General features: G+C 39.0%; 1 protein-coding gene across 4 annotated transcripts in view; it reads right to left on the reverse strand.

The window, feature by feature from the left end:
- pms1 (PMS1 homolog 1, mismatch repair system component) overlaps positions 1-26,792 on the reverse strand; it is a 39,271-nt gene that overhangs the window by 8,395 nt on the left and 4,084 nt on the right. For 3 of the 4 annotated variants that reach the window (XM_042001397.1, XM_042001398.1, XM_042001399.1), the window contains exons 6-10: positions 19,763-19,879; positions 11,338-11,460; positions 11,073-11,219; positions 7,383-8,209; positions 17-484 (exon numbers count right to left, since the gene is read on the reverse strand). In XM_042001397.1, coding sequence (XP_041857331.1) covers positions 17-484; positions 7,383-8,209; positions 11,073-11,219; positions 11,338-11,460; positions 19,763-19,879 — 1,682 coding nt within the window. Of the gene's footprint in view, positions 1-16; positions 485-7,144; positions 7,230-7,382; positions 8,210-11,072; positions 11,220-11,337; positions 11,461-19,762; positions 19,880-26,792 lie in introns of those variants that run through there. The other variant, XM_042001400.1, reaches the window with a different exon arrangement.

The following is a 26,792-nucleotide window of genomic DNA, read 5'->3' on the forward strand; positions in this document are numbered from 1 at the left end:
ATGTGTGATACATTACCCATCTGTTAACTGTACAGAGTTCTGCAGACTCACTGCTGGAAGTATATTATTCTCTAGTAGTCTCTTAAACAGCAAGGCTTCCTCCACTCGAAACGGGTTTAACAACATGAGCCTCTGACCACATAAAATGACCCAGGCACTCTGAGAGGCCAGCCGGTTTACAAGACGGAGGCCCCGTGGTGCTGCACTGCTCTGGGATGAGAGGCGCTGAAGCTTATGGCGAAGGGCAGCCATACTGCAGGGGAGGGGCTGCGAGGGTTTAGATGCAGGGCTCTTCGCCTTCTTTTGGGGTTGTGCAGAGAAGAGCTCGTCAAGAAGCTGCTGGTTGGACTGAGGAGCCTTGCGTTTCTGACCCTGCATTTGGCTCTTTGAGGTGTTTGCAACAGGCTCTTTAGAGCCTTCAGCCGAGGCCAACTTGCTCCTTTGGTTGTGGTGTTCCAGGTGCTTTTTTGCCTGCTCTTCATACCTGGGCAATATTAAGCAAAAGAGATGAAAAGCTTTGTTATCAAACTTATCAAAATTATGATTCCTCACAACACGCTGGTGAGATTTACAACAAATATGTTTGTTCTTAATATGTTGAACCTTCATTTAAAGAAAAAATTCTCTTGGAGTCTTGAATAATCAATATCTTTTATTTAGAAATAAAACTTGACACACTCAAATGAAAAAAGAGACAAAGAAAGACAGAAAAGTTGAAATAATACACAAGTAGCATCATTCTAGAGATGCTACACCAGCAGTTAAATTAGCAATAGCAACAGATGAGGGTGCCAGGATTGGGTAAAAAAGGGGCAAGGGTGGGTCATGACTCACAACTTGGTCCCAAACTTCACCAAAAGAAACATTAAAAGCTCTCTATGCAATATCGAGTGTGTCTGAAAATGAGAAGCCATCAAGTAATAAATTTACATGGGGTTCAGGAGAACCTTACAAAACCATTTTTACTCACACAGACCACAATTCATTCAGTAATGTAACATGAAGCTACGTCAGTCAGAGGACCCAGATATAAAATTGGAATTTTGAAAACTTTGATCATGACTTCTTTTCCTAGGAAGCCACTCCCACCACCTTTAGGATAAAGCTAGGGATGGGCCGATACCGATACTAGCATCAGAACTAGGGCTGCAACTAATGACTATTCTGATGGTCGATTGGTCACCCACTATTAAAACGACTAGTCGACCAATCAGATTATGTATCTCATGATTATTAAATGGATCTTATTTCACTTTCAGCTTTGAAATCTTGCATAAGGTTGTTATGCAAGTCCAACATGCCTCATATTTATACGTTCAAGCATTGCAAACATACTTTCATGGTATGCAAGGTCTGCTTTACAAATCTCATATGTATTTAATTTTTTTTGTAAGTTTAATGTGAAGTTATCTCAGACTTTTGACGTCCTCTGTCGCCGTTTTGCTCTCTGGTCCGCCACCATATTTTTCCCCTGGTGGACTTTATTGCGCATGTGCAACTCTCAGCAGAGATAAGAAAAGAAGACGATGTCTCACTCTGTAGGGTTTTTTTCTGCCGACAATAGTTGAAGGGTAAATTCGTTGTCGTTATTTTTATTGTCGACAACGTCGACTAATCGTTGTAGCCTTAATTGGAACTACTCGCCGATCCTACCAAAATTAAGGGGATGGTATCGGCGAGTATTTCTGTCTAAACACCATCCGATACCATGGAAACTGAATCATAATTCTTTGTTTCCTGCCCAACAAACCAGACATGCACAATGAACCACAGCAATAACAAACAATGATTAATGCTTTTAAAAAAACATGACAAATTTGCAGAAGAAAGCCAGAAAGCCACCGCAATAAGAAACGTCTTAGCATTTATTGTCCTGGATTAACAGCCCCTGTTTTTGGTGGAAAAAGTTCACTGTCCGTCCAATTTCAATTATTAAAACAGTTCTGTGGCCATCATGGATTTCAAGTGTTAATAAAACATGAATATAAATAAATATTAAGGCTGTCAAAAATAACGCGTTAACAGCAGTAACTAATTTATGTAATTAATTGCGTTAATTTTTTTTTTACTGGAATTAATGCTCCCTCATCCCACACACTTTTCCCGGTGAGAGGGTTCAACACTCGCACGCTTTCATTTAAAGTAGGAAAGAAAAAAAAAACACCATCTTTTATGATGCGCTTATTGCGTTTATTATTCATCTGAGAAGGAGAAAAACTGGTGGTTTATGGTTCATCTTATATTTAACCCAAAGTATTGTTATTGGATGCACTAGCAATAACAAAAATTTATCAATTTCATGTCAATCAGATCTTCGTCACTGTCACATGAAGCTGAAGAAGGAAAGAAGATACTGCTTGGTTAACTTTCCCTTTAACTTGGCTTCCAGTACTACAGTGAGGAAGCTTGGAGTTATTTTTGACCAGGATTTCTCCTTTGACTCACATATGTGAGATGGTCAGAAGCACAGGAGCACCACAAGGGACTGTACTCTCGTCATTTTCACTCTGTCCACCTCAGATTTCCAATACAGAAATACTCCGATTACTCTGCAGCTGTGGGGTGTATCAGTGGACAAGAACCTAATTACAGAAAACTGGTCAGTCAACTTTTGGGAAGGCAATCACCTCATCTTCTCACTAACAGGATGTTTAGTGAGAAGCTTCAAGTACGCTGCAAAACAGAAAGGTATCGGAGGTCATTTCTGCAAGCAGCTATCGCCAACAACTGACTGTGAATTCATCATCAACTATTTCAAATAAAATGATGAAACAAAAACCCCTATATTACAATTTACCTCAAGGGTTGAATAAAGTGCTTCTCTCATTTTTACATTTCATTACATATAATTCAGGTGTCTAGAATCGCCGTCTTTCACCTACATAATGTTGCCAAAATTAGGAACATCCTGAATCAGACTGATGCAGAAAAACTAGTCCATTCTGAATGACTTCCACCAGCAAAGCTTCGTACTGGCTTCATCTGCTTGGTTTAGTCCAGATCCATCTGCTGCTGAAAACGTCTGGTGCATCATAAAAAGCAGACACATCACTTTGTTTATACTTTGATGAAATGAAACGTCTCACAGCAACTGCATTCCTCTCTGGATGTACATTACATTTTTTAATTGGAAAATTGTTTGATAATAAAATTGATAAACAAATAAATAAATAAAAAAAATTAAAAAACAAAACAATAAAATAAATATTTGTTTCATTTCTGTATTGTTGACAATATTCCCAAGACCACCATCATTCCCTCGTCCTATATATCCTCTTCCATGCTGTGTGTTGTGTTTGCCGGTTGTTGCTGTTTCTTCTTCTACGTTTCAATGTTTGTGCGGTTCGGAGGACTAGACTGTAGATGAGTTGCAGGACAGCATCGTTATGTGTGTGTTGTTCTGTGATTAGATTTTCGGAGCACACAGTACGATTAAAACTGATCTTCACGTGTGAGGTCTCAACCAAAAAAAAAAATCTCATAAGGTTAAAAAAATTGTTATGTGTGTGTGTTTAGACAGTTATTGCACATAAGGACCGGATTTATTGCACGTTTTTGAGCGGGATCTCATCAGAGGGATTTTGAATTTTCATGTGATTGATTGCTCTGGGTAAGAAACTGTGTCTTAATCTACTAGTCCAGGCTCTGTATGGCCTGTAGCGCTGTCCCGAGGGTAAGAGCTCAAACGGGTGGTAACTGGGGTGAGAGGAGTCTTTGATGATGTGTTGGGCTCTGCTGAGGTAGCGCGAGCTGGTGATGTCCTCCAGGAGTCAGAAAACAGCAACCAGAGTGCTGCTAAGTGGCTGAAATTTTGTATTCAGCAAGATTGGACACAGGTTCTTTAGAAAACTCCATTTCTTCATTTTACAGAGAAGTAAAAAAAAATTTCCTTTCTTTCTTTAAATGTGCTAGTTTATGTTAAATTAATTGGTCACTCTAAATTCTTCCTAGGAATGAATGTGAGCATGAATGGTTGTGTGTCTCTCTGTGTTGGCCTGTGGTAGACTGCCGACCTGTCCAGGTTGTACCCTGCCTCTCGCCTGCCAATTGCTGCTTCCAGTGACCCTGAACTGCACTAAGTGGTATAGAAAACAGATGGATAAATGTGTTGCTGGGATCAAATTCTAGATTTGTTTAAAATTAAAAAAATAAAAATACTGAATAAATGATTTCCTTTGTATCTATGCCTATTAAATACGCTTAACAAATGACAGATTTGTTAAACAATTGAGGAATTCTCTAGTTAGTGTTTAACCCTTAAAGCTGATGACCTTGAGCGCTGTCGCTTACATTTACAATTTCTCAGAAACGGTAGTGTGTAACTCTGTGGGGTAAATTGTGATTGACGGTGTAGCTACGCAAGTTTTTCATGCATTTATATCCCGTCCAGGAATTTTACAATTCAGCCACAAAATGTAGTTTTTATTCTGAGACTATATGGTAAATTCACCACGTTGTTAAACTTTCAACCAATCAGTTAGCAGCCACTGACGTTAATGTCCAATCAGGAACAGCCAAAGGTCAACAAGTGAGTAGAAAGTTTTATGTCTGGAAAGAACAAAATAATGGTCCTGTATGGCTGGAATACAGAAAAGAAGATGTTTGTGATGCACAGTGGTGCCAAAACCAGCCGACTTGGAGCTGGTCTTGTGAGGATAGTAGGTAGATAGTAGCTGTAAATAGCAAAAACCTCCTGGAGGAACAAATGTAAACATGTAAATAGTTTCTATTGTATTTGTTTCGATGGCATTTTTTTCTCCTTTAAGCCAAGACTTGAGAGAATGATATGCAGATGAGAAAAGGCTTGCCCCCATTTGATATGCGTGTTATTTCTACGAAGTTCTGTTAGTAGTAAATTCTGTTTTGTTGTTTTGGTTGGCCTGTATGGTGCTATATCTATCGATACACTCATGTCATATGATTCTAGCCTGATAATCTGACAAATGAGGCTGTACTGAGACAAAACTGTCTTGATCTTGACTGGGATTAAAAGAGTTAAGCTTCCACCTCCATATTTTTTATAAAAAAAAAAAAAAAGTAAAAAACACAAAAAAAGGTTTAGAGTTTAAAGGTCTAACACATAATTTAGAGTTTTAAAATAAGACTTTAGATAGAAAGTAAGAGCTTGCACTTTGAGAACATGATGAGAATTTGACACACGGCACGGTTATATCCAAAAATCATGTTTCTATACATCTTCATGTGTTAAGCATTAGGTCGTCAGCACCCCATTATTCAAGCAGCCCCTTTCCATGAACTTGTATAATTCCTAGAGGTGCTGCACCGCTTAGCTGTGGTGGTGAAGACAGCCAAGTCATTGCCACATCTTACTTCGTGTTTAAGACAGCAGCAGATCATGGCAGAATTCCTAACAGATGTCTTTTTCCATACACTCTTCCATACCTTATATAAGGCCCCAAATACTGCTGATACACATTTTCCAACCTTGCAATTACTTTAAATTGGTACGCAGTAATCTAACATAATTGGGTTGAAATGCTTTCAGTGCAGTATAACAGTGTTAGTCCTGAGTCGCTCAGCAGAGACACCAGTAGGTAGCACAGTTGTGCCTTTTTATTGGCACGTCCCCATGCATCAAGCAATTTTAGAAGTTACTAATGACTGCATTACAAGATTTATGATGATGCGACCAACTGACAAAAGAGGGTTGAAAAGAGGAAAGAGTATGTGTACTGTAATGTTGGTTTCTTTCTTTCTTTTAAATCAAGGTCTCTGTTTCTGATCTTGGAGAAAAACTAATAATATATGCACATTCATCTGGTCTTGTTTGTTCTGGTGATTTCACCAACGTAAATCCTTTGTCAGGGTCAAACATATGGAGCTAGAACAAGGACATAAGTCCCTGGCCTGTTATAGCTGATTAAATAAATCAGCTTGTGGTTAAATAAAACATTTAAGAACTCTTAGCAGAATCAGCTGATAGTAGATATGGGATTCCATCTCCTGAAAGAAACCTTTGAGTTTCCATAAACCGACTTACATTTACAAAGCTATGACAGTCGTTCTGGTTCAGATGTGCACTGTCAGAATTTTACTTTTAGATGTAAACTGTCAGACGTGCACTTAAATGTTTGGTTAAATGAAGACCAAACTGAAATAATAGTTTTTGGAGCCAAGGAAGAAAGATCATGAATAAGCAGTTAAAAACTGACAACAAAGCCAGGAATCTGGGAGTAGTCCTGGACTCAGACCTGAATTTTAGCAGTTACATTAAGACAGTTATAAAGCCAGCCTATGATCACTTCCATATTAAGGATTTAGTAGACTAGACTACTGTAATGCTGTCCTCACAGGTCTCTCTAAAAAGTCCACCAGACAGTTGCAGTTAGTCCAGAACGCTGCTGCTCGAGTCCTCACCAAGACCAAGAAAGTAGATGCTATAACTCCAGTCCTCAGATCTTTACACTGGCTGTCTGAGAACTGACTTCAAAATCCTGCTGTTAGTTGACAAAGCACTGGGTGGTTTAGGACCAAAATCCATTCAGGATATTCAGGTATGTTAAGAATCAACCAGATCGCTCAGGCCATCAGAGTGAAATCTACTTTCTGGTACCTGAGTCAGAACTAAATGTGGAGAGGCAGCGTTCAGCTTTTCTGCTCCTCACATGTGGAACAAACTCCCAGAAAACTGCAGGTCTACTGAAACTCAGCTGTTTTAAATCAGAGTTAAAGACTTTTTTGCCGCTTTTACCAAAATAACTGTAAAGACTAAAGACTTTAAATTGTCTTGTACATTAACTGTGCTATACAAATAAAGTTGCCTTGATTTACTGTCAGACTTGTTTTTTTTTTTAGGGTTTTACTTTTAGATTTTCTTTACAGAATAAATCTGTACTTGCAGATTTGGTTTGTACCTGTACTTGCTGTTACACTTATAAATAAATAGATAGGAGTAAGAAACCTTCCTGTCCTATCCTAGCTCCACACAAACATAGTTTAAGTGTGAGATTTTAAAATGGAGACTTGTGAAATACCAAAAACACAAAAATTATACAATATGTCCAATAAGAAATGAGTAAATGAACATAATAAATGTATAAATAGTGGTGACTGAGTTCAATAAATAACCCACATACATAAGGACTATCCTAAAAGTGGAACATAAAGACAACCTCAGAGGATTAAAACACATTTAATAACATCTGTCACAGATGAGAAAAATGAGATGTGAATTCTTAGGATAGATGACATTTCATGGGCAAAGTTGTCTGGAAATTAGAAACACAGCTCATATCAATAAAATTTCCAGCGCAGGCATTTCACATGCAAATGACAGGTCAGACTTTCCCCCCTCTCCCTTCTGAGCAAATAACAAGAGATGGAAACATCTACTCAGAAAAGGTAAAGGTCTGGAAACTCACTTCTTACGGTCTTCCTCCCTCAGATTTTTCCACCTCTCGCGAACAGCAATGCTGATATCCTGCAGGCTGGCTGCGGGCTTCTCCCTGAGGACCTCAGCTCTGGCCTCCTTCTCAAACAGGGCGGCAGGAGACAGCGGTGCCCTCATGGTGCGGTTGCTGATCATGTCGTAAGCCGTCAGTGTAGCTTGTTTCTCCGTTATAGCATTCAGCATCTTTTTGTTCAAGCTGCTCTGAGTCTTGGCCTCATCAGGGTCGGATATGGTCTGCTTTGAGGGTAGGTGAATCACAACAGGCTGCAGGGGCTCTCCTGAGACAGGGTGGGTGAGAGCTGTCCCCCGGCTCCAGTCCTCGGCTAATATTTGGTCTGGGTTTGTGTCTGCAGCTGACACTTCATTGTCTGCAAGTGTCTCTGGTGATTTGTTTGCTGAATCATTTTCTGTTGTCTGAGAGCAGCTCCGAGTCATTTCATCACCATAAAGAGAGAAGCTGGAGTTAAGCTCCACTGGGATCTGGTTGACAAGCCAATCATCTGCTATTGAAGACGAAGAGCTACAGTTTGAGGGCTGATGGTCCAGTAAAGCATCAGTTTGTGGTGTTGACAAAGCTGTGTCACCATGTTTATGTGCATCTTTGAGGTCATTATTGTTGTGGTTGGCGAGATTCATGTCACTGTCTATGGTTCCTTCATTTTCAACTCGTGAAGCATCAGCCTGCAAAGGACTAGATGGTTGGAGAGGTGTTTCGTGGCTAAAATGTTTCTCACTGGTTTCAGGTCGAAAACCATAGAGGGAAACCAGCAATGCCTCTACTGCAGTCAACACAGCCTCCTAAATATCAAATGGATGACAGAAAAGTTCAGTATGAGGACATAATAAATAATCATTTGGTTCTTACCAGGTCTTCAAATGAGGTAAATACAACCTGAGATTAACAACAAGCTATTTCACACAGTGTCGTCACTTATTGAAGAATTAAGCCACAATGCATCAGCAGTGTGTGAAACCGTGAAAACATCCTTTCTTCTTCCATAGGCGTTAAAAGTCCCTAAGTTCCCAAGACTACGTGTCAGAGTATCCGTGGGAAAGATACTAAATGATCCTGTTTACATGACCATAAATAATCTAATAACAGTGAGTAATGAGATCATTTTAATAATCAGATCTGACGTGTTTACGTGCACTATGGGCAATGCGGTGATCCAAGAAAACCTGTTAGCATTTTTCAGTCTGTTATCAGATTTTAGTAACGTTTTTCAAAACCTCCACTGAACAGGGTCACGGTGTTAGTGTTAGCGATGCTAATGTTTGGGCTACTAGAGGCAAAACACTACTGCTGTCTCTCATTTATACTTCATGAGGAGAAAACACTGTTGGCTTTCACATAGCAAGTATCTGTCCTTGGTCTTGGCATATAGGGGTTTGGCTTTTTTTGCTCTTCAGTCATCCACTTTTCTATTTTTTTGCATGTGCAGATGTTAAACAACGAAACAAATGAGATGTACGAGTCGACATGTAAGAAGTGTTGGGGAGAAATCTTGGTGTTAATCTAATTTACATAATGAGATAAGTGTTTATCTAATAAAGCATATCAGACTATGTTGTCTACATGACCACTTAAATAATCTGACATGTCCAGAAATCAAAGACCTGGTTTTTTTTGTGTTTTGTGTTCCTTACTTTAAACAGGTGTTATATAAAATCAGAGTCTCCAAGCCTCAGTTAGCTCGTAAATGTAAAAGTTTATGACAGCACAATCAGAATGGTATAAGTATGGCTTGTTAATAAGGGCTGAAAAAGAAAGCTTCATCTCTAGAAAGAGCCTGAAAACGCAGCTTTTTATGACGATTGTGGCATTCATGAACATCTTTGTATGTTGATTTTGTTTTTAGCTAAGAACAAATCCTGCAAACTCTCATGAATATTTAAGTGCAGACATGTTTGAAGAAAGTCGGCTTTGTGTTTTTCTGATGTTCTGCTCATTAAAATACAATAAAGTTTTTTTTAACCTTTTTTTTGTCATTTTAAAATAAATAGCAAGATTTTGCAGTTTGGGTCCTAACATTATAATTTTCTTCAGAGGAAACACAAAGTATTTCTCAGTCAGTCATTCAACAACAAGTCGCAGTCAAGATGAGATTTAGTTCTGTTGTCGGTCGTCATAACACCATTAGTGCAACAGACAGCACCCTCACTAGATCCGATCCCTCAACCACAAGAATATTACTGGGTAAATGTCCAAATCACATACCAAAGCACAGTGGTGGAAGAATAATTTGAGCTTGTTTTGCAGCAACTGAGTCAACTATTCTGTGTACCAAAGGAGTTAAATGTGAGGCCATTATGCCCAACTGCTAAATCTTGGGTCATGAAACCAGGGGGGGGGGGGTATTCCAAGAAGCGGGTTTACTTGTTTAGCTGGCTATGTTAACCTAGACTAAATGTTAACCTAGACCAGGGCTACTCAATTCGGTCCTACGAGGGCCGCAATCCAGCAGGTTTTCCATGTATCCCTGCACCAACACACCTGAGTCCAATTAGGTGGCTCTAACAGCCAATCAGGTTCTACACAATGACTCATTAATTTGACTCAGGTGTGTTGGTGCAGGGATACATGGAAAACCTGCTGGATTGCGGCCCTCGTAGGACCGAATTGAGTAACCCTGACCTAGACTAAATGGTAACAGTTATTGTCTGTCAACTTCTCCACTGCATGCTTCATCGCCTGAACCTGAACAGATAAACGCTTTATGCAAAGTCATCATTCATTTTGGCTTATGTCTCCATGGCTTTCTTGTCTTTAGTTTTCTGATTCTGACAACGTAACGCCCCCGTGGATGCCCCTCATCACTGGGCAGTCCTGGCTATGTTCACCGTGAGCTCCTCCACAAGGGTGAGGGGTTGTTGCTGTCGCCCCCAACCTGTCTTCCATCCCTCCAAAATCTTCTTATTGGCTGTGAAATATGTAGGTATACCCCTTTGCAGTGAGCCTACATCAACATTTAGAGGATGAGAAATTCTTACTCACCTGAATAATGCTTTTATAGTTTGATAATATAATATAATATAATACAATGCAATATGCTTACTAAATTTAGTAATTAGATAATGTGCCAACTGTAGGCTCCCATGTGTTTGACATCCATGTATACACAACTTTGCTGGAAATCTTTTGCCAAGCGTCACAGCTGGTGGTGGAGGATGTAGCTGATTTCCGTTTTTGGTCATTTTCATCATGATTTCGGGGCTCAGTGGATGATGCCTTTCCTTTCATAGGTTTGGCTTAACCAACACAGGGTTGTGATAGCTATTTCATAGCCGATGTTTTGGAACTTACAGTGCAGTTTAAGACGTCAGAGGATTTAGCAACCTCAAGCACAGGCTTTATCACACGATTTGTTAAACCTCCTTTCTGGAATACCCTAGACAATAATCCAAATGCAGCAGCAGATCTACGAGAGTGACGCTGATAAGTCCAAACTTCATGAGATTAAAATGCTGAGGTAGATTCTTTAGAGATTTATCTCTGCAGATACAGAGTAAAAATATACTGTTGTTTATCTGAGGTTGTATTTACATAATTTAATGACCTGTGAAGGACCAGCTTTTGCCCTGATAGGAAAAACCTTAGAATTGAGCATTTTTTCTCACATCCTAAATTTGATCTAATATATAACTAACATTTTATGGTTACCTTGTTATGGAGCAGGACTTGGGTTTTGTCCGGCGTCAGATTTACATCCAGCGAGGAAGGAGAAACTGTAATTTTAAGCATGATGGTGGGATATCGTTGCCTGGCTGCGTCATCTGCATACTGAGCAGAGTAGTGTTGCCGCAACAACTGATGATCGATCGTACATTTGTACCAGGAGAAAGTAGGCAGAGAAAGAGGGGGGAAAAAAATATGATAAATTAATGGCTGGAAAAAAGAAGTATCAGTTTATCCAAAACTACATTACCTTCATAATTTCCTTTTGCTGGACTGGCCGGTTGTTGACAAATATAAACGTTTTGTCAGGGGTTGAAGAACTTGTAGAGGAGTAATCAGCTCCAGGCTTTGGAAAAAAGCCATCTAAAATAATCTGAGAAAAAAAAATAAATAAATAAACTAGAAGCACTCAGAGAGCGCACACCTCCACCAAGCCACAGGGTAGGGGTGTCCAGCTCTGGTACTTGAGGGCTGCAATCCTGCAGATTTTTTATGTTTCCCTGCTGTAACACACCTGACTCAAATTAATGAGTCATTGACTTCATAGGCTGATAGATCTATTTAATATGAGTCAGGTAATTTGGAGCAGGGATACCTTGAAGACCTGCAGGACAGCGGCCCTTGAGGACCGACTCTGGACACCCCTACTATAGGGTCACTTACCTGGGAAAAACCCAAAAGGCTCAACATCCCACCAAGAACCCCCTATATTTTGAACCTTCTGAATACCTGATCCATCAACATGATCTGGGTTAAACAATGTCAGATTATAACGTCTACCATGACATCATTAAATTTTCTCTCTTTTTTTTTCTTGCTGATGATTTTGGGCATTATCTGATGAGTCAAAAGCTGTAAAGGTAAAAATTATTCTTATCTCCCAATAGTAAAGAATCCTTAAAAAAAATTCCTGGATCCAGACGGTGACCTGGATTACCCCCAAAATCTAATCAGTTGCTCCTTTCATTTCTGACATTTCCTGAAAATTCATCAAAACCCATCCATAACTTTTTATGTTATGTTGCTAACAGACAGACAGACAGACAGACAAACCAACATACGCTGCTGAGAACATTACCGTAACCTTGGGGGAGCTAATAAATAACACTGATAATCCAAGACAAAATATCAAGATATTTAAGATTATACTAAAGGTTGGTACATACTCGGACGTGAATGGAGACAGCTGTTGTTCTCGACACATCAGCCGAGCAGAACTTTCTTCTCATGGGGCTCCGAGAGGTATTGTGATTGGTCAGACGTTTGAGGTGGGCGTGGTTAACGCAGAAAAGAATGAAGCAGAAAGTTGTGGCTTTCCCCTGATGCAAGGTTGAACGGATAGTTTTATTGAACAGCTGATCGTGGTGGTGAGAACGTACATACATGTATACAACACATGTAGGATGTAGAGACATGGACAACGCCGTGTGCACAACCCCACCCTGCCACGGACGAAGTTTCTTGGTAAATATGAAATAACCTAATTAGCTGTCCATTGCACATAAAAACACAGGGATCACACCTGCAGTAATCCCACCCCGCCACTACAACTATTCTTGCTGCCTCGAGAACAAGAACAAAATTCTCGCTTCTCGTGGAGTATGCCACAAGCTTAAGAAGAAAGAAACCGTTAATCATAATTTAACAAATAATGATTGAAAAAAAGAGTAAAGCTTGGCTTAAGATGATATAAAAATTTTAAGAGAGGTTAACTTTGGTAAACTGTGGTGAAATAAATTGACCTTGACCAGTCAGGGCTTTATGGAAGACCAGCCAGACTAGCCTTTCCTCTCTGAGAGGCAAATTTCAGTTTACAGCAAAAACACTTCACAGAGGACGAGGACAAGTTAAATCCAAGTTTGTCCAATTCAGTCTAATTCAATCCAAATATAAGAAAACAAAACAAGCAAGTCCCAGATTACTGTCTAGATAAAACAAACACTGAACAATGTGACCGCAATTCCCAACTGAATGATGTTTATATATGATACAGATCAGGTACCGAGCATCCACTTATTATCATCCATACACTCAGACATGTCGATGATAAAATAACACTGTGGTGTATTTTTCCTGACAGAGAGAACTGAACGTGCAAAAACCTTTCCCAGAAGGTTGAGAATCTGAAACTGAGGCTAAGAGACAGCAACCCCAATTAGGGCTGGGCAATAACATGATCTCAAGAGAGCGTGTGTCCCTCTGAACACTCTTGTCCATCAGTAGGTGGTAATGCACCTCTAAGCTAAGGGGGAAAAAAGAATTGAATGAAATAAAATAAAAACAATGATCTGCCAGAGGCCTGAGGAAGGAAACAGTAACAAACTTTCGACTGGTACTTTTTATCTGTAGGAAGACATGAAAATGGCTTTACATGGACACTTCCATAACACTTTGGTAGCAGTTCAATTATTCTGCCAAGAAAAATGGAAAAACCTTCCACAGTAAAAACATCCACTAAACTTGTAGGATTACTCTTTAACTGATTTCAGGCTGTCATTACTACCAGAAGTACTTAAACCAAGCACATAGAATATTTACTTTTTACTATTGATATAGTTCACTATAAAAAGTGGTTTTGGTTTTGTCATTGTAAATACTGAAAAGTAACAAGTACATCCACTGTCCACTTTATCAGGTCCACCTGCTCAACCAAATTATGCTTGTTAACACAAATATCTAATCAGCCAATCACATGGCAGCAACTCAACACATTTAGTCATGGTCTAAAAAACAGAAAATATACATTAAGCAGCAGGTGTCTGGAGCAAAATGTCTTGTTGATGTCAGAGGAGAATGGGCAGACTGGTTGGAGATTATAAAAAGGCAAAAAGAAGTCTAATAAGCACTTGTTCCAACCAAGGTCTGCAGAACATCATCTCTGAACACACAACATGTCCAACCTTGAAGCAGTTGGACTAAAGCAGCAGAAGACCACACCGGGTGCCCCCTGTCAGAGAGACTGACTCCATCCTGCCTTGAAAAAAAAAAACAGTTAAGGCTACTGGTGGTGTAATGGTGTGGGGGATATTTTCTTGGCCCACTTTGGGTCCCTCAGTACCAACGTGGCCTGGTTTAACCAGCACAGCCTACCTGAGTATTGTTGCTGACCATGTCCATCCCTTTATGACCACAGTGGAGCATCTTCTGATGCTACTTCCAGCAGGATAATGCACCATGTCACAAAGCTCAGATCATCTCCACCTGCTTTCTAGAACATGACGATGAGTTCACTGGACTCCAACGACCTCCACAGTCACCAGATCTCAGTCCAGTAGAGCAGCTTTGGGATGTGGTGGAACGGGAGATTCTCATCATGGATGCAGCCGACAAACCTGCAGCAACTGTGTGATGCTGTCATGTCAATATGGAGAAAACCTCTGAGGAAGGTTTCCAACACTTTGTTGAATCTTTGACACCAAGAATCAAGGCAGATCTGAAGGAAAAAGGGGTCCAACCCGGTACTAAGGTGGACCTGATAAAATGTATAAATACTGTTTAGAAAGGCCAATTTTCCCTCAGAGATTGACTTATTTGATTAACCATTTTCAAAAATTTAATTCATTAGAAACTACATGAGCAAAGTGAGACCAACAGTGAGACACCAGAGTGTTTGCTCTCATGGGCACGCTTTACTGTTAACATGGCTCAACAACGTTCTATTAAAAATCCACATCACACACAATGACCTAGAGCCACACAAGAGCGAGTTCTCATGAGCTAAAATGGATGACTCAGCATAAACCTGTAACTGTACTTAAAACTCCATTATGAACGTAAGCTAGTAGGAAATTATGGAAGGCTATTAATGTTCTACAGATTGCAAGCGGCGAAGTAGCCATGCGTTTTTCCACATAGCCTAAGGCTCATTATTAGCAGCAGCGCACGTCAACGAACTTAATAAATGAATTGCAGTTTCAGGTCAGGGCACATATGCTTCTCTCTATTTCTGCTCATTAGGGTCACTTTATGAGAGTACGAATGGCACCTCTGGCCCCAGAGGTCCTTGGCTATGTGTAGTCAAGTTGCCAAAAACGAGTGTCACATTTTGTTGTGCAGAGGGAGAGCTCTCGCAGCTCTCCATGAGAAGCTGGGGAAATTGTCAGCCTGGTTTCCTTGATCCCTGTGCTTTGTTCTTGGGAATAAGGAGAAGAAACATTCACTTTCATTACTACAGGGAGCAAGAGGAAAAGGTGAAAGGTTGTTCTCATAACTGGGCACAGAGCAGCAAAATAACAACAACAAAGGGGAAAATGAGAGAGAAACAGGGTGAAAAGGGCTGCTCTATATCTGTCAGACTACATTAGTTGGGAGCCTGACAGCAGGTAGGAGCCACATGACACTACAGTGACCAAGCACAAAGTTACAGCTCAACAGTAATTCAATTACCATTAGCTTAGCAAACAAAAAAAATCACTCACTCTTCATCAGGAAAGAACTCGGGAGAAAAGGGCAAAGAAATAGTTGGCCAGCCACCAACTGACCACATTTGCTGGCTTGAGACCAGGTGTTCATGGTGAGGTTATTAGCTCACAGTCCACAATAATATGTGTGCTCACATCTGCTCTGCAAAACTTCATCTTTTCCTGGCATTTACATGCAGGCAAACAAATAAAATTAGATAGATTATTCATCGCCATGGGGGAAATTCACGTTGTCCTGCACAATTTTTCATATTTAAACATATTAACAGTAAGATAAATAATTAAAATTAAATAAAATAAGAACATCAATAAAGACTTAAGTCATTGTTGAGCAATCTAATGGCTGAGGAGACAAAGGATCTCTTGAACCTCTCAGTCCTGCAGCGCATTGAGATTAGCCTCTTACTGCAACTGCTTTTAGTCCTGTCAGGTGTTATAGAGTGTTAATTATTGTCCATAATGCCCTGCAGTTTCCTCCTCATCTACTGCTCCACCACAGTTCTAATAAGGTCCAGCTCCTCACCCAGCACAGAACTGGCCTTTTTTTTTTAACAGTTTGTCCTGGGGTCTACAGTCCTTGTCTGTAGTGCTGCTCCCCAGAAGACAACAGCATTGAAAAACTTGCAATGACAGTGTGACAGAATATCTGCAGCATGTCACTGCAGACACTGAAGGACCTGAGTCACCTGAGGATGAAAAGGCAACTCTGTCCCTTCCTGTATGCTGTGTCTGTGTTAAAAGACCACTCCAGCTTCTGATCTAAAACTACCCCCAGATATCTGTAGTTGCACATCCACTATTTCCTCCCTGTAGAGTGGCTAGCTGGGTGTTTTAGATCTTCTGAAATCCACCACCAGCTCCTTAGTCTTGGGGGTGGTCAGGAGAAGACAGTTCTTTTAACTCCAGGCAGCAAAGGCCACCACAAGGTCCCTGTACTCCTCCTTCTGACCACCACCGTCACAACAGCTGTATCATCTGAATACTTCTGTATGTGTAAAAAGAAAGGGAGCTAAAAACAGTTCCTTGTGGAGCCCCAGTGCTGCATTCCAGTGTCCCAGAAACACATCTACCCACCCTGATGTACTGAGGTCTCGATTCCAGATAGTTCATAATCCAGGATGTCATGGAGGGGGGGCTTTATGAAGTTAAAGCGCTGGAGAAGTCAAAGAACATGATCCTTACATAAGAACCAGACACAGACAGGTTGGTGGCCCGGCACATGTGAAGCAGGAGTGCCCAACCAGTCGATTGTGGTTTACTGGTAGACCGCAGACTGATCCCAAGGTGACATTCAAAGCCTGTTTGTTTGATCTGCAATGTAATGGTGGCATTGGCAAAAAAAAAGGGAATCTGAAAGGGCATTTTAAAACAGTACACAGGAACTACGAGAGAGATTTCCCTGCCAAAACGCATTTATACGCCACAAAAGTCTGGGATCTGAAAGCACAGCTTGCAGCACGGCAGTCGATCTTCACCAAGCCAAAGACCCAGGGTAAGGCCGCAACTATTGCTTCTTATAATGTCAGTTTTTCCTAAACACAAGAAGACATTCAAAGACAGTGATATTGTGAAGGAAGCCTTTTTCGAGGCAGCGGATAGCCTTTTTGATGACTCTAAAAATAAAACGGAGATTGTTAAGGCCGTTAAAGAAATGCAACTCTCCCGCAATACTACTACAAGGTGATGTGAGGGAATGGCTGTGGATATAGAGGAGCAACTAAGAAAGGATACTGACGAATGTGAGTGTTTTTTCCTCCAATTTGATGAGTTAACTGATGTGGTGGGTGTGTTCCACAGGTTCGGAGCGGCAACGGAGAAAGCACCGTCACCCCTGGATTTAAGTCTAGCAGATGGGACCTTCAGTAAGAGCTGTGAAGAGGACCTCAGAGTCCTAGCTGGAACATGCTGATGTAGCAACTCTGACAAATATGGGGAAGCCAAACCATTTAAGGCTTTAAAAACAATTGATAAAAGTGTGTTGGGCTGCAGTCGGTGCAGAGACGACTGGTCAACGCCATAATATAGAGAGATGCAATAATCTATGCGGGACATAATGAGCAGGTGGATAACTTTTTTTAGGTCATGCTTGGGCAGGTACGGCTTTTAACTTGCCAAGCAGCCTTAAATGGAAGAAAACACTTTTACTACAGAATTAACCTGCCGGTGGAAGTTAAACGAGTTGTCAATAATCACACCCAGGTTTTTAGCATGGGTTCAACAATGCGAAGTAAGTGGACCGAGAACACTAACTGTACCATTTAAAAGCTCAGAACATCCAAAAACCACAATATCAGATTTTTTCTTATTTAAGTGGAGAAAGTTTAAATCCATCCAGGCTTTTAGATCACACAAGCAGCTGAGCACATTATTCAGAGAATCCCCCTGTGGTTTTAATGGGATATAGATCTGAACGTTAAAACAATAGTAAGCAATATTCTGCTTCTGAAAAATGGACCCCAAGGGCAGCACATACAGGAAAAGGTAGTGGACCCAAAATGGACCCTTGTGGGACCCCATAACTGAGAGGGGCTGCAGCTGAGGAAAACTTCTCAAGGTGAACACAGAAAGACTGGTCCGACAAGTAAGACCAGAACCAGTGCAGGACAGTGCCTCTGATACAGACACACTGCTCTAAGCGTGTCAGGAGGATTTGGTGGTCATCTGTGTCAAAGGCTGCAGTTAGGTCTAAGAGAATCAAGACAGCAGGACTTCCAGGGTCAGTAGCCAAAAGAAGGTCATTAAGTCTTAAAAAAAAAAAAAAAAAAAAAAAAGTGTAGTTTCAGTACTGTGGAGAGACTTAAAACCAGACCAATTTTGCTGCTCTGGTTGCATTTCTACTGACTGCAAAGCTTACATCATTCCTTTTTCCTGGCCATACGCTCCTCTCCTTCACCGTTGGCCTAGAACTTTTTAAATCCAGTCTCCCTTGTGCTACAAGTGGTCGTCATAAAATTAGAATATCATGAAAAAGTTGATTTATTCCAGTAATTCTATTCAAAAAGCGAATCTTGTATAATGTAGACATTCATTCCCCACAGACTGACATATTTCAAATGTTTATTTCTTTTAATTTTGATTATAACTGACAACTAATAAAAACGCCAAATTGAGCATCTCAGCTCCACACCCATTTAACCCATAATAATCTCTATGAACATTTCCAATCTGGTTTTCATGGTCTTCACTCCACTGAAACAGCTTTGCTTAAAATCACTAATGATCTCCTTCTGGCAGCCAGTTCTGGTCTATTATCTATCCTCCTTCTTCTCAGTCTGAGTGCTGCCTTCGACACCATCCATCCTTCTTGACAGACTTCAGGGACTTCAGAGAAACTCTGCTCCCCAATTATGGAACTCCCTTCCCCCTGACCTCCATAATATCAACTCACTTTCACTCTTCAGATCCAAACTTGACTCTTTTCTTCAAACTCTGCTACTCTGTTTGATCCTCCCATGTTCCTTGTGTCCTGTTGTTAATTTTTAATGTTTTATTTTGTTGTTTTAACTTATTGTATTTCATTGTATTTTATTTAATTTTATGTATCTTTGACTGTATTGAATGTAATAAAATATATAAAGGTGCCCAAAAATAAAATGTTTTATTTATTTATTTTGATTTATTATTATTATTATTATTATTATTGTCATAAACACACTAGCCATTTAAAGCATACAACATGGCTGATTTATCAAGGAAACTCAAGGACATTATCAGAGGAAGAGAGGAAAAGAAAGAGAGAGACAGAGATAAAGATAGGTCAAGAGTCAGCATCACACTGACTTTTAGTGACTAAAAAGATCTCAGAGAAGAGACAGGATGAAGATGGATGTTGAAGTGGCCGTCGTTTGGGGACACCAAAGTGAGAAAATCTGACAAAGTTCTGTTGTGCTACTTTAAATACTGCAGTGGTAAATAACCATCTGTATGTTTGGCAAAACGATGTAGTAGAACCTTTTCTCCATGTGTTCTCCTGCTACAAATTCATTTCTCTCTGCTGGACCACATTATGTTAATCTTTGTGCTTTGTTGGTCTTTTTACGCCTATCAGGCTCATTATTATAAAGGCTGTAGTCTGCCATGTGCATTTATATTTTTAGTTTTTTCACCACTCTAAGTTTGTTTTTCTTTTTATGAAATTTGATTTTTTTTTTCTACTCTGTCAACTTGCTTTTCTAAAACAAAAACAAGTTAGATGTCCTCTCTGAATTCATCTTAACCAATTTCACATTATTCTGCAGTTTTACTCCAACTTACATCTGGTTGTTCCTGCTGTTGGTAGCAAGGGAGCAAGTTAGCAACAGCGCTGGAGCCCAAAGTGGCAAGGAGGGCACTTCTGTAATCAGTCACCTTAGCCTTCTGCCAAACCACCACCTGGAACAATATGACACTTCGTGAGTCTACATCACATCATAGCAACAGGACCACCAGGCTGCCAAAACATCTCCATTTCAGACATCTTATGAGACATTCAGAAGGCATTGTATATTAGGACAAAATCATTTTCGTCAAGCGTAGTCTATTTTATTCTTTCATAGCTTAGAAAAGAATAAAAAAAGCATTTAAACTTAATGCTCCCTGATAAATAAACAGTACCTCCTGGGTGTTGATTTCTCATGAAACACTGTTGCAGGACATGTCTGTGATATTAAACATGTAATTTGGCAAATGTAAACATATAACTCCTGTAAACAGTTGTCAGAGAAGCCCTGAAATAGTCAAATAGCTGAGCAGAAGGTAAAGGACAGGGGGAACTCCATGCTGATTGGACAGAACGTGCTCACTACCCTCCCCTGACAATCTCAAAATTGATTTGTATGAGCGATAGTCACCGCGTGCCCCCTCCCTGACCGGCACCGCATGTACACTTCAGCACATTAAGTGGCAGCAGCTTGAAACAGAATCTGGGGTCACGTCAGCAGTTTTACAAACGTCCCAATCAGGCAAAACTTTGTTCACAGTCTGCTGGGAGGGAGAGTAAATGTCCATTTACCTGCTGATTGACCTAGTTTAAATTAATGGATTGAGACGACAACAAGCCCCAGAAAATAAATAAATCTCTGTAATTGTTCAGAGAGGAAACGTCCAAGTCTAGAAATATAAATTCCTCTGTAACAAGTAGAACCCCCTTAAATGTAACTGGACAAATTAGTATATTCATAAATAAAATAAATAACAAGAGAACATTAGTTTTTTATACTTTATTTAGAATCCTTTACAGTAGTTTTCTACCAAATAAGTTAAAGGAGCTGGGTTGAGCAGGTTATTCCACATTCTAACCTTAAAGGACCTTTATTCTTATTTTACTTATTTATGGGAATAAACAATGTAGACATAAAGATCAACTGATGTTTGCACTGAGTATAAAGCACTAGACTAACTCATTGCTCTCATTACTGGTTGGGTTTTCAAAAAAGAGGGGAAAAAACTGCATAAACAAAAGTCTACAACAGTGTCAAACATACAGTCAAACCGGCCTGCGGGACGAATTTGGTAAATATGAAAATGACATAAAAGATATTAAGTGCAATTTTTAAATAAAAGTAACTAATTTTTCATTTGTCCACATGAGGTTACATGTTTTTGTTTAAACATGGAACATTTATTTTAAAATGTCAGTTTAAAAAGTTTTAATTTGTTGTCCCTCTCACTGTGTTTGACCTCGTGTTCCAGATATGACTAGTTTTTATGGGAAAAGCTGACAATCCAAACACGGCTCTGCTGTAGGAGACTTTACCATCAGCATTAACGGAGTTTCTGGTGACTCCTGGGGTCTTTGGAGGAATCCATAGTGGCTTTGGTGCAGATTTACTGAAACATTTCAGATTTAATTTCAGAGAGCATAGATCGACCAGGCTGTTGAAACTTTTTCAGTATGGGACAGTGGTGAGATCAAATAGGATTTTTATCCATAATTTTGATAGCTTGGTTGTATAAAGAGTGTGGAAAGGCTACTTGATCATACTGTGCATGTAAAGTATGGCTGTCTGATTTTTATAATGAATTTATGATTAAGTCATACATTTTTAAAATCTTCTTTATATGGTGACTAAATTGGAGGATCTAGTACGACCCCAAGGGACGAAGCACTATTCAATGGGCGCTAGTGAGCAGGTGTCATGGATGTCTGGCCGGGCCATCCGCCATATTGCTTCCACTTGTTTTACATCTGATGTTGCAGCTTCAGATCATGAGCAGTTCTCAGTCTCCTTCATACTCAGGTTGATTTTAGCATCATCTGTCAGAAATGATCTGGCTATTTATCTGGAGAAACAGGCATATATATATATATATATATATATATATATATATATATATATATATATATATATATATATATATATATATATATATATATATACACATACACACACATATCGTCAGTCTGTGTCATGCACATAACAGCACAATCATGGCACTGTGGATAATTATATTTATTGTTTTTTTTACTAGTGGCATCTGACAAATAAACAACTTGAAACTTTTAAAGCTTTGTTTAAGTTTAAACTGGCATATTTTTTTCCTGAGGCTTGTGAATGCCTCTGTTCTACTGAAGTCAAAGGAAAAGATGCTGCAGTCATTTAATACTGCATCACTGCATCTTTGAATGCTCAGCTGTTTCATGTTGGAGAGATCATCAGTGTTTCATTGACTAGGCTAAGGGCGGCCTGTTTAACTATGACAGCAGCAGCTTTCACAGAGATGTCCCACTTTGTCCAGACTGGAGTTAAGTGGACAGTAACTGTTGAAGCTAGGTAAATAAAAGTGGAAATTGTAGAAAATGACACACTGCTTTGGTATGCATTCTGGCTGTGAAAAGCTTCTGTTGTTAAAAACATCACCCAACAATGAGTGGCTATTTGTTTCCATTTGCTAATAACATGGTTTAGTCATTACAACTACTCAGACTACATTACTGTTTTTTTCCATTAGTGTTTTATTTATTTATTTATTTTTTTTAATTGGGTAAGGGCGCAATGATTTGCAAATCTCATAAACCAATATTTTTGTCCCAATATAACAGAAAATGTATCAAATGTACAAAGTGAGACATTTTACTATTTCATCAAAAAATTGTTGTAGCAAAAAAAGTTGAGAAGGAGCAACAAAAGGCTGGAAGGTGGAGTGGTACTAAAAAGAGACAGCTAAGAGAACAACCAATTAAGTTAACTGGCAAACAGTCATGATTGGGCTTTAAAAAAACAAACCATCACAAAACAAAAACAAATAGAGCACACCAGAGAGGCAGAGTCCCTCAGAAGAAAAAAGTTTAGCAATCTGCAAAAACCTGTGACAATAATGAGACAGAAAAGACTTTAAATACTCAATGATCTACAGCACCCACAATGGGGTCCCCCAAGTAGCACAGGGGCTCCCGAAAGGCTTTGAACATTCAGGGCCATTGTGATTAATGTCCACACATTGTCCCTATTTTTTTAAGGCTATATGTCAATTTAACTTTGGCCTTATGAAACGACAGGGCTCAGCCAGAATTTACTTTGGAAAGCATAAGACCATTAAAAATAAATAAATAAATACAACGTATGGTTTAACACAGGGTGGGGCATGCTTTTTAGTGTTTGCATGATGGGGGTCTCCAAGGAAAAGGAGGTTGGGAACCAATGAGCTACAGGACATATCACTGAAAGATTTAGAGAATTTGGAGGAATCTCTGTGTATAAGGGACACAGCCAGAAATTAGTACTGAAAAGCGATCGTTGGGCAGCACTGCAACAAAAAACAGGTCCGACTCCGTCACTGAAATCCTTTAGAAATAGAAATTTCCAAAAATCAGTCTCATACGCAAAGGCAGGTTCAAGCTGCACGCAAAGAAGAAGCATATGCTACAGAAACACCGCCATCTTCTCTAGACCAAAGCTAACTGGAAACTGTTCTGTGGTCAACCAAATCTACATTTTTAATTCTTTTTAAGTTTAAAGCTTGTATGTGATGGCAGAAGAGTAGTCAAATTCTGGTGTGTTGGAGCAGGGAAACAGCTAAAACCTGCAGGACGGTAGCCCTCAAAGACCAGAGTTTGAGATCCCTGTTTTAGAGAAACTTTGTTTAATCTCTTATTTGTATATTCTTTGTCTGCATGGAGACGCTGATTTTAGTTTCTATTCACCCTGTTATGCTCTTATTTATGTGTTTGCACCTGGTTGCTTTAAGTACTTTAAATTCTTCGTCTGAAAAGTGTTGATTGATATGGTCCCATTATGAATGACTGGGTTGAAAAAGTTTTATAAAATCTTTCATTAAAAGGGTTTTTGATCACTTGATATTGTCTTTGCACCCAACAATCTACTTTGTTTTTCCACCTCTTTCACCTTTAAACCACAGTCAAACTAAAAGAGTCCCGCCTTAGTAGCCACGGGTTTATTCTGCTGTATGTTTGCATTTTAGAGACAGGCTCATCTTAAAAGCTAATAACATTTATTTACTTATTTTTAATCAAAGGCAGGCTGCAAACGTTTGTTTTCTTTTGTCCAGCACATAAATCCCCGTCTCTCGGGTTAGTCAGTCTCTCTGTCTTTGCTTCATAAAAGCTTCGGTCGATGTGTTTCTAACAGCCTCAACAAGCCAAATTAATATTTTCCATCACCATAACAATTTCACAGTTCAATGGCTCATGTTAGCTCTGACAACAAGTCAGCAGGAGACTGAAGGCAATTGCTGTTTCCAACAAAGTCTTTGATTACTAATTTAGTGGACAAGCCTTTCAGTATTGATCTGTAACGTGTCTTTTGCACACATACAACACCACCTGGGGACAAACACCAGCCTCTATCACTACACACTGTGTAGACTAAGACTATCTACATGGTAAAGTTTAGCAATAATTACAGTTTTCTCGAGGAGGAGACGAGGTAACAGGGTGTAAAAATGTAATTATTCAAAGTTTTTACTTTTCCAGCCTTTTAAATTTTCACATTTAACGTTTGTTGCTGGATGTTTTTCCATCGCTGACTGAATTTCAGCTGGTACAAGCAGTTTTTTGGGTTAATATATTTAACTAACTCACACTGAATCACCTGCTCAGCAGAAACACAGTATTTGAAAACAACAATTTAGGCTCACATTTAGCACTGAAACAAAAAAGAAAGAAATTACTGAACTCTTTGCAAATGTCTATTCAGTCTAACCTTCTTAAAATTTATTTTGTTAAAGATGCACATGTCAATAAAGGTAAATGATAAATAATGAAGGCTTTTCACCCTCATTTTTATTATTCTTATTATTGTTAATAGTAGTGGTATCAACAGCTTCATATATTATAGAAGTGGCTGTAGAAGTACTAGCTGTAGAACCACTTTGCTAAGAAAACTATAAACCTCAGAGGATCATGTGTAGTTTAAATCATTTCTCCAGTAATCTCCGTCTGAATGTGATCTTTTCAGAGACTTGCTACTCAAACAGAGATTACTATTAAAATGATCACAAATGTGAAACCGCATTTAATACATGCTGCATTTTTAATTGTTTTAACTGGTTATTAAATATTCTTTTATACATCAACTTTAAGGTTGCTACATATACAACACAGTACTGTAAATTTAAGGCACCTTTACAAAAAGTGAGGTAGATTTTCATTCATGGTAATCTAAAATGTAATGAGGACACCTAGTGGTTGGAGTATATAAAGCACCTTGTACACACGTTTTAAAAGGGGATGGTCTATTATCATTATTCCTTTTATTTCTAATAAATTTAATGTAGCTGAGATATTAAATATTAAAATGAAACATTTACAGTTTGTTTGCCTGAAAAGTAAAAATTTTAAGTTGAATTGCAACAGCTGCTGGACTTGACTTTATCAGTGTGAGCGTTTCACGGTTTTTAGCATCGACAAGTTTCACCGTGTCCACTGAGGACGTGAAGGACTACTTTCTTCAAGCTTCACTGACTTCTGCTGACAAACCTAGTGATCAGTTCAGTTCTGAACAATCATGCAGGTATTCTGGAGGAAACTTGGCTGTTTTCTGACAGCAGAAAAGCCATTTCTAGATTATTTTTAAGAGCATTTAACGAAAGGAAAAACTTTCCCCTGACTGATGTGAAACTACTGCTGCTGAACAAAAAAAATAACCTTGCAGTTTTTTTCATTTTTTTTTTTTTTCGTGATATACATTAAAAAATAGAAATGATTTGAATAAGCTTGTTTATAATGAAATATTCTGCATTGTTCAGGTTATTTTACTGGACACTTCCACTGAACTTGAAGGCTATAAAATAAAGTTTAACATCAGCAAACAGCTGAGATTCAGGTGTCTCGTGCATACAGAACTCCACTTCGCATTTACTGTGAATGCAGTGACATCTTGTGGTTAAAATAAATTCTGGATCAATTGTTTCAACTAACTGGTAGCTTGTGGTGGAAAGTAGGGATGCCGCAATTATTCACTTTCACAATTCATGTGAAAACGAAGTGAAACAACATCTGTGTGTTACCGCTTTGTTTTTGTTCTTTATTAGAGGGAAAGTACAGCAGAGGAAGAGTTTTTCCCTACAAACAGATTAAGTCAAGCTTGTCCAATTTGTTTGGTTGCAGAAAAAAATGGACCAAGGAGTCTTTGTGGCGGACGGCTCACCAGACTGTAAAACGTCATAAACAGGTAAAGTGAAAGGAAGAAAGACATCAAAGGTTTTTTTTTAATGGAAAATCAACTCATCATCAGTGTGCGATTGTCTTTATTTAATTCCAGATATGTGGTCTTGTTTCTTTGTTTCCACTGTTCCAGTATTATTTAGGTGTCAAACAGCAGCTATTCTACTAAAAGATGGTTGGAAGTCAAAGCTAGCTAGATATTTTTCCTGGGTTTCTATATTTTCTGCTCAGGTTCAAAAGAAATGTTCAAAATGATGTAGTTTCCAGAAATAATCCCCCCCAAGTCCAGACAGAGGTCATGTAGCTTTTCCATCTGTGTTCTCTGAGAGAAATCCAGAGTTAATATTTAGGATTTATTTATTGTTTCCAGAACAGAGAGGACTTCGTTGGAATGAGACTTCTTGGTTACTTTACTTTGTTTATATATTATGTTGTTATGCTGGCATTTAAACATAGAAATAAATAAAACCTAAAGACCTTTAAGGAGCATTCATATGATTTTACATTTTTATACTGATGGAAAATGAATTAACGTGTAATCATCATGTTTTTGACCTTATGATTATTTTTCTGACAATAATTGTACAAGAAAATCTATAATAGTGACATCCTTAGTGGAAAGCTGACAACAACTCACATTTTTCAAGTGATTCGGGAAACAATCCTGATTCATCTTGTGTC

This window comes from Melanotaenia boesemani, chromosome 12 (assembly GCF_017639745.1).
Source record: "Melanotaenia boesemani isolate fMelBoe1 chromosome 12, fMelBoe1.pri, whole genome shotgun sequence".
In the NCBI taxonomy this organism is placed as follows: Eukaryota; Metazoa; Chordata; class Actinopteri; order Atheriniformes; family Melanotaeniidae; genus Melanotaenia; species Melanotaenia boesemani.